The following is a 13,261-nucleotide window of genomic DNA, read 5'->3' on the forward strand; positions in this document are numbered from 1 at the left end:
AGCCATGCTCTGAACCGTGTTACACGTAGCCTTGTCACACTGGCTCCTAAACCTGAGTGTCCTCCCCTACCATGACAAAGCACCTTGCTGGCAGGTGACTGTGGACTCAAGCACAGGGCAGGGCCCACAACAGGGAGTCAGCGGATGTTGAACACATGACTGACAAACCTCCAGTTTTCAGCTTGCTCAGGAAATAACAAAGCCGTTTTGAAACTCATCCCAAAGCCACCACCAGCAATAACTTTATTCAGCATCCTTTATTACATACGTACAACATTGTAAAACTCTCAAAGTGATTTCACAATCCTCAGGTCACATCTGGGATCTCCTTAATAACCCATTTCACAGTTAAGGAAACTGAGGCCCTTCATCTAGGTGATTCAGCAAGATGAGAATGGGAGTTGGGACTGGAATACAGGTTGGGTTCAGTCAGCACCCACACCCACTCTGAGAGCCTGCTCTGTGCCAGGCACTGCATAAGGTCCTGGGGTTCAGTGAGGAAGAAATACTGACCATGACCTCAAGGTTTCTTAGGGTAGGGCTTCTGCCAGAGCAGACCTAGGCCCACAGTTCCCAAAGCAATCCCCCAGAATCTCCAAAAACTGCATTGCCTGTAACCCCTGTAGCCCTGCTTCCCTCATCACAGGATATGACACCCGGCTCCCCACCAACTATTCCGACGGCTTCGATCCTGCCTGAGCAGTTATCAGGACAAACAGCAGCTCCGCCATCCAGTTCCCTCTCTTATAAGCTCCTCGTTGCTGTGGCCCTATTCAAGCTCCTGACTCACTGCTTTGCTCGGACACATACAAAGGCCTCAAGACAAACTGCTACTCTCCTGAGTAATCTCTCAGGTTTCCTTGGACACCCATACAGGTGTCCCATCCCAGATAGGAGCTGTGGCCCAACCACCTCAACTTCCACCTCCTCTACCCTCCCAACTGCCTGGGGTCACCAACATCCCACCTCCTCCCACCTCCACCCCAACATGCTACATGGCATGAAGCATGCTGCAGGATCCTAGAAGCCTAGGCCAGCGCTGCAAGGATGTCCACAGACCAGCTGCTCCAGCCAGCTCACTGCGTCATGAGACACTGAAACCTGGTCAGAGGGACTTGGGCCACATGAGTGCATCCGTCCACTCATTTTCTCACACCTCACTCCTTGAGCCAGGCTTGGACCCCACTGGACCAACAACCTCCCAACTGTGAGCCCGGCAAAAGGGCCTGTCTTGCTCATTGCTGTGCCCAGGCACCTAGCTCCCGCAGGCTCTCTGGGTTCAGGCTGATGTTTACTAAGCACCTCTGATACCCAGATGCAAAGCTGAAAACATGCTGCACGAAACAAGGATTCCAGGGCAGCTGGTCAGATACTGATGGACAACCAGTGCTTCAGCTGTTCTGTCTCCAAGGTCACGTAGCTTCCTCCCTCTGGAAACTAGACAAACTCAAACATAGCCCACCCACCCCACCCCCAGAGGCTGTTCTCTCATTTTTCCCAGATGAGGGAACTGGGGACCTCGGTTCCCTTGCTCAGTTCCTGCCCTCTGCTACGTGGTCCTCAGAAATGCCCAGTCCCAGCAGCCTCCTGACATGTTCCCTTTTATTCTTGCTTCTTCTAAGACCTTCACTGTGAAAGCATGGGGCAGGGGAGGCTACACAGAATGACTCTCCTGGGAGAAATGAACAGGGGAGTGTGAGAATAGACAGGCCAGAGCCACACGTGCAAAACACCTGGGTCCCACACCTGCTCTGGAACCCTGAACTAAAAAGCCTCAACCTTTCTGAGTCTTCACCTGCCACCGGGGATACAGCCCAGGGTGGCCACAAGAAGGACACAATTCCAGGCACACAATAAACAGGAGGTGCAGGCTGCTCTGGCTCCAGCCCTCCATGGGAGAGAAGCAGCCCTGCTGGACTTCAGGGAAGGTGTTGGTCACAGAGCCCCTGGCTGAGGATGACTTCACCCTGTACCCGTGGCAGCACGCAGCTTGCACAGGCTGGCTCTTTGGGCTTTGCTGCAAGAGGGAGGATCCCAGGGGCTGAGCAACAGCTAATGAGCCTGTTGGAGGTGGCAGAGCAGGTGCCCTCCTCCCCGGGTCAGGAGAATCTGTAATCCTGGGCCACCATCCTAACAGGTGGCAGTCTGTGGACCACCTGAGGTGGCACCAGCCATCACAATCCAACTGCGGATCGGTAGGGTGGACCTGCAGACAGAGCTGGGGGTTGGTGGATGTGAAACCTACAGCTCCCAATGTAACACAGTAGCTCTGGGCGGCAGGATGACACTGCTGTTATTTCCATCTTTGGGGAGGGGGCTGAGGTTCTTCCTGGTTCTGCTTCTTCCTGTTTCATTTCCGTTGTCCCTGAAGTGAAGCACACAAGTGGCAATGCAACGCTTTGTAAAAGTCATCTTCTCCTAATTATCTAGGTAATACACAGACTTTTCATAAAGGGTAGTCTGGATGCTGCATTCCTCATTTTTTCTGCCATAAGAAATGTCCTAAATATAGTGTTTTTCAAGGCTCAGTGAACATCCAAAGCAAAGGATGTTTACATTAAAGATAAACAGCAACAGCACCTCCATCTACAAGACAAAAACATTTAAAATTAAAATTGAACCTGACCAGGCGGTGGCGCAGTGGATAGAGCATCAGACTGGGATGCGGAAGGACCCAAGTTCGAGACCCCGAGGTCGCCAGCTTGAGCGTGGGCTCATCTGGTTTGAGCAAAAGCTCACCAGCTTGGACCCAAGGTCGCTGGCTCGAACAAGGGGTTACTCGGTCTGCTGAAGGCCCACAGTCAAGGCACATATGAGAAAGCAATCAATGAACAACTAAGGTGTCACAACGCACAACGAAAAACTGATGATTGATGCTTCTCATCTCTCTCCGTTCCTGTCTGTCTGTCCCTGTCTATCCCTCTCTCTGACTCTCTCTCTCTGTCCCTGTAAAAGAAAAAAAAAAAATTAAAATTGACCGGTGGTGGTGCATGAATAAAGCCTCAACGGGGAACACTGAGGCCTCAGGTTCGAAACTCTTAGGTCGATGGCTCTGAGCACAGGGTCGCTGGCTTGAGCGGGGTATCATTCACACACGATCCCAAAGGTCACTAGCATGAAAAGGCAAGGGGACACCGGCTAAGTCCCAGGGCAAGGCACGTACAAGAAGCAATCAATGCACAATTAAAGTGAACGTAACTACAAGTTGATGCTTCTCACCTTTTCTTTCTTCCTGCCTCTCAAAAAGAAAAAAAAATTAAATCCCCTTCTCACTTTGCCAGCAGACATTTCTCAAGTAATCAATGCTTATTCAAAAATATATATTCTTTAAAAACTGAAGCTGGCTAGGTGTTTGTCTTATATGCTGTCAGACACCAGAGTCCCTTTCTAAAAAATGAAGCGGGGGTCCCTCCCAAACTGAGCTGATGCTTCCCTTGCCTGGCCAAGGATGCAATGGGTCCTCCCTGAGCTGGGCAGCCTCCATGCTTGGGAGCTCTGATCCCTCACCTACAGGCCCACCAGCCACATCCCAGCTCCCCTCTGCAGTCAGCTGGGCCCTGGCAGGGATGTTGAGAGCTCCTCTCCCTCCCACACATCCTGCCCTGGTCCTGCACACAGAAAATATGGGAACCCAGCTCTGCCACGAAAGAGCCTCCATCTCCTTATCCGTCTGTACAGGTGGGCTGCAGGTGGGAGGGCCCGATCAGCATTCTGGCTCTTGGGATCTGTCTCTGTCAGGGTCTTCCCTGAGCCTCACATTCCTGACAATACATACAGCAACAGGTTAGGCTGGCTGAATTCTTGATCCTTCCTGTCCACCCCAGCTCCCCCAGGACAGTCTGACCTAGGACATTCTGCTGCCTCAGCCAAAGCCAAGAGATTGGGAGCAAACTGCTGGGTCACCCCAGACTCTGGGAGAGGCAAGCTTCCGGAGAAGCTTCTCAGAATCAGGCAGAAGCTTCTCAGAATCAGGTCTGCTCCCAGAATGCCTAAAGACACCCAGTACTTGCTCCCCAGCCACATAAGCACGGAGTAGGAAGAGCCAGGACCAGGCTTCCACTGCCCCCAGGGGGCCTCATCACAGGCAGCCTGGCACATTGGACCCAGAGCCCAGTATCTGTTGTCTCTGAGGCCCAGGTAGGCCAGGCATCCCCAGAGTGAAAAGTGAAAGGGGCGACAAGGACTGCAAGGGGCAGCAGCAGCTGCTGGCCGAGGGTGGGAATGTAGGTTCAGGTAGGGAGCTGGCCCAGCCTGTGCTCAGTCAGCTTCAGGCCTCCCTGTCCCAAGCTGTGGAACAAAAAGGCCCTGCTTACTGTCACCGTCTGAGGCTCGCCTGTCTTCCTGTTCTGTACCCAATGCTTAAATAGTTCTTCCTGAGTGAGACACACATCTGTCCACCACCTGCCATGCCCACCTATGGTCCCAGCACTGCCACTGGGTCAGACAGCAGCCTCTAAGAAATGGCCTCCCAGGTTGCTGAAGAAATCGTCCAAATGCAGAAACCTTTGCACAAATTAAGAGGTTTGTTGCAAGCTACTTATAATAGTAAAAAATTGCATCCAAGCTAAGTTTCCCATGGGTGAGGTCAATTCAGGAAATTACGGCATGTCCACTCAACTACCTTGTAGTCATTTAAATAATGTTAAGAGTTTGGACATGGAAAATGTTTTAGAGATTTTAAGTAAAAAAGCATGATTAAAAAACTATGTATAGAACATCAAGTATTCTTTAAAAAGCTTTTTAAAGAAAACTGGAAAGCAACATTTTGCAAAGTTAACAGTCTATTTCTGGGTGATTGGAACAAGTAATTTTTTTTCCATTTCTTACATTTTCCAGTTTCTATTATGTGCATGTAACATTTTTAATTGGAAAAAATTTGTTTGGGGATTTTGAGGCCATTTTTCAACAAGTAGCTCATGGCTTAGCTGGAACCGAAAAGCCACCCCACTCAGTGAGGGCGGCACACAGGCACAAGGAGGCAGGCGCTGTAAGCCGGGGAGCATGACGCATCGCATCGGAGACCACAGAGCAGGCCTCCCCGCCAGCCTGGGGGAGTGGGGCGGGGGTGCTGCCAATCCCACTGCTTACCCTTTCGCCTCGCAGAGATGTTCCTGCAACTGTGACCCTCAGTTTCTTTGAGGTGTGAGGTACAACATCCTCAGGTTTCTTTGAAAGGACGCCTCCGGAGAGAACCACACTGGCAGATAGAGGCCGGAACCCACAGGCCTTAAAAATAGGCCCAGGAACCGAAAGAGGCACAGCTACTCATCCAAACAATCCCACTTCCTTCCCATGCTACTGGCCCAGAACCAGTTCTGCCTGCCTTAGGGTTGGAGGGTCCGGGGCCCCAGGGAGTCCAGGGAAACTGTCCCTAGAGCCGTCTGCAGACCTGTCTGAGCTCCAGAGTGCAAACCCAACCTAACTCCATATGCGGGCATGGGGCCCCATGTTTTTTATCCCTTATAACAACAGCATACAGAGTCCAACCCTGTACCTGCCGCGTCTCATTTCCTCCTCATGCTGCCTGATGCTGAGCCTATCACTTCTCATACAATCTCATGACCCTATAGACCTCATTGTGTCTGAAGGGTGGCATGTTTGGGCCCCACAGTCTTCCCCTCCAGCCACATATCCCGCTAAAATCCCTGCTCTCACCACTTATACCCTGCCATGCTGCACCTAGCAAAACAAGGTCCAGGCTGAGGGTGTGCAATCCTTTCCCCAATTCACGGAGTAGGAGCAGGTGCCCGGCACAGGTAGGTGTTCAGCACAGAGGAGAGGTTAATGGAAAGGCAGTTTCCCCCCTTCATTCCTTCTGGCTCATTCCATGAACTCTCTACAAAATGAACATTCAAATCTGATAGGCCTCAGCTGGAATCCCACAGCCCCCTATTCTGCCACCTTCCAGCTCCTGAAGGTCCAGCCAAGGAAGTGTGAATTCTCAGGTGGGCATTCAGGGTCCCAAACCACCCTGCAAGCCGCATTAGCCTCTCCTCCTCAATCCAGGACATGCTGTCCTGACTCGGCCCCTCTCAAAGGTCACGCATTGCACAACCCTACCCACCCCAACCCCTATCAACCTCAGTGGCTCCCTCCTCTGTGCCCCAAAGGACTTGGGCTCAGACAGATTCTAGCACTTATAAACCATGGAGGCATGTTACTTCATCTCTACACCTGCATTTCCTCATCAGGACAAAGAGAAGAGTATAATAGTATTATTTTGAGAATAAAAGGAAATAGTGAACATAAAACATACCTTTTGCCCACAGCATGACAGAGAATTCCCTACGCTACCTAACAGGAGGTGACACCCCAGAAATGCTCACCCTAGGCAGGGCCCCAAGACAACCAGCATGATGCAGGCCCCTCCCCTCACAGCATCTCTCCACAACTCACACCAGGTCCTGGGGCCAGGTCATGTCCATGTGGCCTGACCAAACATCAGTGTTGTGCTGCCCCTGTTAAAAGGGAGCCAGTCACACACAGAATGCTTTGGGTGATGTCCAGGGCCCATGAGAAGGCCCAAACCCCAGAAGAAGTGTTAGGTTATATCCACCTTTGGTCCAAGTCTCTGCATCACACATCTGGAGAGTTGGACCCCCTCAGGCTTTCCCAGCTCAGATTCTAGAAGCCCACAGAAGGTACCTTAGCCAGCCAGCTGGGCTCATCTGCCACCTGGAATCACAAGCAGTTTCCTGTGGACAAAACACCAAGATCCTGCCAGGGGTGGCCATGGCCCTGGCTGCTTCCAGCAGGGTTTTTACTCTAGCTAAGTCACCTGTGCACCTGCTTCTCTCCCAGGCTCAACTGCCCTCCCACCAGGCAGCGATGAGGGCTAATCCCCCACCCACCCACACATACACACTGGCACAGAGCAAATGCTCAAAAATGCTCCTACTGCAGAGGCCACAGTAGACAAGATTCAAGTCAGGTTTGGATCTACAAGGTGCCTTTCATCATGACAGCCAACTGCATCTGGGCACAGTTCTCCCCAGATGCAGTGTAGTAGGTGCAGCCAACTGACTATTCCCACCCCGGGGGAGGGGGCAGTCACTTTCTCCCAACGCATAGACACACACTGACTCAGGAATGACAACAGTTTGTCCAGGATTAAGCCTCTCTACCATGGCCTCCCTTACACATTTAAAACAACATCAGAGAACATGGCACAGTTATGAAAAACCTAAGCTTTAGTTAAACAACAACAAAAATTTACAAGATTTCAATTCCTAAATGTAACAGGTTGTCACAGCTGTAAAGAGGAGATGAGAGGGCTTCCTAAACCACTGGATGTAAACGTGTTTTGGAGTCGGCATTGCAGGTTCATGTCTGGGTGCTAGGGCCAACCTTGGGTCCTTACTCTACTCTGGGCATGAAGTCACTGTGAAGCTTGCCCCTTTCTGAACATCCCATTCTCATCTGAAAAAATGAGATGGGCAAAACGAGCCCTTCTAGGAGGTTACAATTCCATTCTCTGTGGCCATCTACACCCTTCATTTCCCAGTCCAGAAATTAATTCTCTCATTTGTTTGCTAAATGTTTACTGGGCCCTTGCTCTGAATGTGCCTATGCTGGGTACGGAGGAGATTCAGACTGGGCAGTGCCCTGAAGGGGTCCCTTGCTAACTGAGGAGACAGCCACACAGATCATTACAATGTCACAATCATCTTGATTGTCCAGTACACAGGGCACAGGCAGGTGAGTAGGGGAGTGGAAGAAGGGTTCCTAGGGGCAGCATTGGAGCTGAGGCTTGAGGGGAAACCTATAGGTGTTTGCAGAGCAGGTGAGTAGGGGATGGCCTTCCAGACAGAGAAAACAGCAGGCATAAAAGTGCAGAACATCAGAGCAGGCAGGGATTGAGTTCTGGGGGGTGTGGGGCAGGGTGAGGAGTAAGATGGGGAGACCTATGAGTGAGGGAGAACTGGAGGCCAGGAGAAGAAACAGTAATAGCCTGACCAGCAGGCTCTGCCCTCAGCCTACTAACAGGGCACAGTTCTCCCCAGATGCAGTGTAGTAAGTGCAGCAAGGCCTGGCTGGGCACATTCCAAGGAGGTTGGGGAAGGGAGAGGGGGGAAGGAGAGGGATGGGACAGGCTCTGCGGTCAGACTGACTGAGAGTCAATTCCAGCTGTGCCATAGCCTCACTGGTTGTCCCTGGGCAAGTCTCTTGCCTCTCTGAACCTTGGACACTTCATTGGTGAAATGGAGATAATATTCCAGTATCAAATTGACAGCACACAGCCTGACCAGATGGTGGCGCAGTGGATAGAGCACCGGACTGGGACATGGAGGACCCAGGTTCGAAACCCCAAGGTCGCCAGCTTGAGCGCCGGCTCATCTGGTTTGAGCAAGACTCACCAGCTTGAGCCCAAGGTCGCTGGCTTGAGCAGGAGGTTACTCGGTCTGCTGTAGCCCCATGCACATTTAAGAAAGCAATCAATGAATAACTAGGGTGCCGCAACAAAGAATTGATGCTTCTCATCTCTCTCCCTTCCTGTCTTTCTGTCCCTATCTGTCCCTCTCTGTCTCTGTCACACACACACACACACAAATTGACAGCACACATAAGGCACCTGGCACATAGTAAGGGCTCAATAAATGCCAGCTGCCAGAACAAATCATTACTGCTCTTAGGGGATGGCCCTGCAGGCTCCTTGGGGCAGGGACTAAACTGGGAAAGATGCTCAGAAGTCAGGATAGTAGGAGCATGTAGACAGAGGAGTGGGGAGGGGCCGCCCGGAGCAGCTGAGCTAAGGACTGAAGGGCTTGGATGGTCCCTCAGACCTCTTCCATTTCTGATATTCTGAGCCAGGTGACAAGCATACCTGCCAAGCTGGCATGTAGGCTGGCACACAGTAGGTGCTCAATGAATGTCTGCTGAATGAATTCATGATCCTTCCACTACTGCTCAAAACTCAGTCGTGACACTTTTAAGAAACCAGAGGAACCTATGTTCCTGTGCATCACCACTGTGTAACTACCCCCACCCTCACCCCTGCTCTCACCGACACAAGAGGAGAGCTTCACTCCAGGGCAGGCTGGGCTGGGACCTGCTCCCTGAGGGGAAGTGTCTTTTGCCAGGCCTAGCCTCCCACACAAAGGAGCACTGGAATCTATCTCCTTTCCTCATCATCCTGCAGGGTGTGGCCTGTTGAGGGGCTGCCTGTCCCTGCTGCCTCTAACTTTAATGGGGACACGCTGGCTCTCTGGGACTCAGTATCCCCAGTGGTGAATGAAGGGGGAACTGCTAGAATCTCCATGGCTGACATTTCCTTCTCCACAATGCTGTTGCCTTTTCAGAAATCCCCAGCCCAGAATGGGGATGAGGGTGGGGTAGGGGCAGCAGACAACGTGCTATGAAGTCATTCTGGCATGAAGGGAGGGGTCTTTTCATGGAGAAAATGGTAAACCATGACATTACAGAGGAGGGGGCTCCTCTGGAGCCAGTTGGGCACCAACTATCAGTAGCGATGACCTCATACCCAGCCCAGCCAGGAGACCCCACCCACACCTGCAGTCCCCGGCTCTTTCCAACAATACAAGGCACCCGCACCCCACACCACTGGCACATCTAGGACTTAGGACTTCCTTAGAACAGAATCACACCCAGAGGGGCGGAAGGTCCTGCTCCCTCTGCCCAACGGGTGGATTCCGGGGGCCACAGCCCAACAGGTCCCAAATCCTAGCTAGGGGTCAAGGAGAACCGGCGGGTGCAGTCAGGCGCAGGAAGACAAAGGCTTCAGGAAGCCGAAGACATGGCCCTCCCTCCTCGTCAGCTGGGGACAGTGACCAGGGCACATCTGCAGGAAGGACTGCCCAGCGCCGGCGGGGCCCTGGTGCTGCAATGGTGCGCGGAGGGTCTCCCCAGTCCAGCGCCCACACTCTGCAGCGGCCCCGAGGCCCCAAGGCCCCGGAGAGGACTTCCTGGAGAAGGAAGGAGCCCGGCAGAGCCACAAGAAGGAAGGAGTAAAACGGAGGGAGACACTGAGTGACCGGGAAACGGAGAGAGACACAGGAACCTGAGCATGGGGGCCTTGGGACCAAAATCAGAGACGCAGGGGCGCAGACGTGGCGGCTTGGAGGCGCATGCAGGAAAACGCGACACGCAGGGAGCCCCGGAGACAGACACGCGCAGAGACAGAGACACACGAAGAGACAGAGACACCCTGAGAGAGACGCATAGAAACGGAGACGCGCAGAAACAGCTGGAGGCGCGCACACCCCAGTGCCGCTCCGGCCCCGCCGCCCAGCCTCACCCCCGACCGGCCGCACTCACCGAGGCCGCAGACCTCGCGGCGCAGGCTGAGGCGGCCGCGTTCCTCCGCTATGGCGCGCAGCATGTGCTGCAGCGAGCGCTCCTCCGCCTCGGCACCGCCCGCAGGCTCGGGGGAAGCGGCAGCGGCTCCGGGGAGGGCGGGCGGCCCGACCCGGAGCCCCGCGGGCGCGGGCACCGAGGCGCAGGCCCGGCCCGGCGGCCGCGCAGAGGCCATGCCGGGCCCCGGCTCATTGCCCGCGCCGCACCCGCGGGGGCCCCTGGCTTGCCCTGCCGCCCCCGGCCCCGCCCCGGCGCCGCCCGCCGCAAGCACCAGTGAAGCCACAATCCAATCTGTCGTAGTGCGCGTCGCCGCCGCCGCTGCCGCTGCCACCCGCCGAGCCCAGTGAGGTGAGCGCACCTCCTAGTCTCCTCTGTCCGCGCCCCTGCGGGCCGGTGACGCCCAGCCCCGCCCCACTCCGCCCTCTAGGCCCGCCTCACTCCGCCCTCTAGGCCCCGCCCCACTCTGCCCTCTAGGCCCCGCCCCACAACGCTTTCCGGCCACTCTTGACTCACCTCGGGCTTTCCTGACCCGCCCCCTTGCACTCCAGTCCCCGCCCCCTGCCCGCCAGGCCACGCCCCTACCTTACTTCCTCCGCCCCTCTCCTACCCTTCCCCTCCCCTCCCTACATCCACCCTACCTCCGGCCTGCTCTGGCTCCGCCCACTTCCAAAAGGCTCGCCTTTGCCGACCTCTGATGTCAACGGTCTTCTTCCTCAAATGGTTCTCGTTGATCCCTTCTCGACCATCAGCCCACCGTCTCCTGACCCTCCCTGGTCCTTCCACCCCTGTGATCACCGTCCCCAGGCCCTAGCCCCACGGCCCTTCCCGAGACCGACCTCTGCTCCTGAACCCCCCCCCAGTCTCCGCGCCTCGGACCCTCCTACCTCCTACCGATGCCCCGGGGGAGATTGAGTTTGTCACCCTCCATCTCTCCATCAACTTGCAAAGGCTAGTTTCGCTGAGAACTTCCTCCAAAGAACCCAGAAATATGTGTCACCCCCAACCCCATAAAGAAATCTCATGGGGGCACGATGGCAAAGCCCTTCCCGCCCCCACTGGCTCCTTCTCCTGGCCGTAGGGCAGGCATTGTGAAGGCCTCTGAGCTTGTTGCCTCAGTTGTACCGTGGGGGTGTGCCCAGGTGGGTTTGAGGGGTGTGAGAGGTGGGTAGGTAGTTCAGCTGGGCATATGCTCCTGACGAAGGCTAAGGTCTCGCCTGGCATCCATCTGTGTGCTGGCATCTGCTCACAGAGGAAGCCCTGGGTGAAGCTGCCAGAAGCCTTCCCTAGACCTCAGCCCAGTGGCCCCTTTCAAAGACAGGGTGAGATGGAGATGGAGAGACAGGGCTGGGGTTCCAACTAGCTAAATCTCTGAAGAAATTCCCTTGCAGTCACATTTGCCTCCATTCCTCAGACCCACTGAGGAAGGTCCTGCTTCCAGGCCCCACCCTTGTCCCTTCTCCCCTTTGGTTTTTTTGTTTGCTTGTTTGTGTTTGAGATTTTATTTCTTGATTTTACAGAAGGAGGGGAGCAGGAAGGAGAAGCAGTTGCTTCACTCAAGCTGTTCATTGGCTGCTCATCACATGTGCATTGACAGGGCAATTCCATGGTTTCAAACCAGCGACCTCAGCGTTCTAGATGGGTGCTCTGTCCATTGTGCCACCACGGGTCAGGCTGGTATTTTATTTTATTATTTTATATTTTATTTTATTTTTAGATCCCTGTGTCAACTCCTCAAAGAGCCTTCCCTGACCACCACCATCCCTCCTACTCCAGCTACCCTGTTTTCTTTCTCTTCCTACCACTGCATTCATCTCCACTAATACCACATTATATAGCTGTGTGGTTTGTTGTCTAACTTCCTCACTAAGGAAGGGGTCTATCTCCTGTATAGCTGTAGCCCCACTGCCTAGAAGGTTGCCTTGCACCCATGGTGGATGCCCCATAAATAAATGAGATGAATGAAGAATGAATGAGAAGCCTGATGGAGAAGCAAGGAAGTCTTCTTGGAAGAGGCAGTAAGAGGCCAAAGACTGTGGGGCATGGGAACAGCCCTGGAGAAGGAAATGGGTGGTCTAGATCCTGCCTGCTTCAGGCCTCACCTCTAATTTTGTGCCTCTGTCTAGGTCCCCAGCACCAAGCTTGGCACTGGGGGATGAGAGGCTCTTTAGAGAAGTGTGAAGTGAGGGGACGATTAGTGAGGTGCACAATTGGCCGTGGGTATATCTTTTTCCTCTAGGCCTGTGTCCCATTTGTAAAGTGAGGACACTGGCCTGAGAATTAAGGCCTCCAGTTCTTCTTCTTCTCCTTCTTCTCCTCCTCTTCTTTCTCCTCCTCCTCCTCCTCCTCCTCCTCTTTCTTCTTTTAAGTTGAAAGAGTTTGTAAGACTCTGGGAACTGGCAGAAAGGGTTTGAGAATTTTCAAAAATTATTTTTATTGATTTCTTTTTTAAAGAGAGAGAGAAAGAATTGTGTATTTGTTGTTCCACCCATTTATGCATTCATTGGTTGATTCTTGTATGTGCCCTGACCAGAAATGAAACATACAACCTTGGCGTATCAGAACAACACTTTAACCAATTGAGCTACCCGGCCAGAGTAAAGCCTCCAGTTCCAAGTCTGAACAGCCACATCATAGCTGGGGGGAATTGGAAATAGAAATGGCTGCACGAGGGCTCAGAGGCTGGCGCATCCCACTAGTTTCTGAAAATTCTCAAGCCCTGCCTGTTCCCACTTCCATCCCTTTGCTCATAGTTTCCCTTTCTCGACATCCTTTGTCTCCCAGAGAACTCTGATCCAATTTTTTAAGTGGCTGAAAGGTCCAGGGACTTGTTAGAGAAGATGCCAGTTCAGCTGAGAGCCTCTGGCTACCAACCTTCTCTTCTCCGGGACTCAGTTTAGTGTTGCATAATGGTGGGGGCCGGGGGTGGGGGACTAGGTGATTGCTGAGG

General features: G+C 53.5%; 1 protein-coding gene across 1 annotated transcript in view; it reads right to left on the reverse strand.

Moving 5' to 3' along the window:
- KIAA0930 (KIAA0930 ortholog) overlaps positions 1-10,696 on the reverse strand; it is a 46,812-nt gene extending 36,116 nt beyond the window's left edge. The window contains exon 1 of the mRNA XM_066358651.1: positions 10,276-10,696. Coding sequence (XP_066214748.1) covers positions 10,276-10,489 — 214 coding nt within the window. The 5' untranslated portion in view covers positions 10,490-10,696. The remainder of the gene's footprint in view (positions 1-10,275) is intronic.
- Between the last annotated feature and the right edge of the window lie 2,565 nt (positions 10,697-13,261).

Source organism: Saccopteryx leptura, chromosome 1, assembly GCF_036850995.1.
Source record: "Saccopteryx leptura isolate mSacLep1 chromosome 1, mSacLep1_pri_phased_curated, whole genome shotgun sequence".
In the NCBI taxonomy this organism is placed as follows: Eukaryota; Metazoa; Chordata; class Mammalia; order Chiroptera; family Emballonuridae; genus Saccopteryx; species Saccopteryx leptura.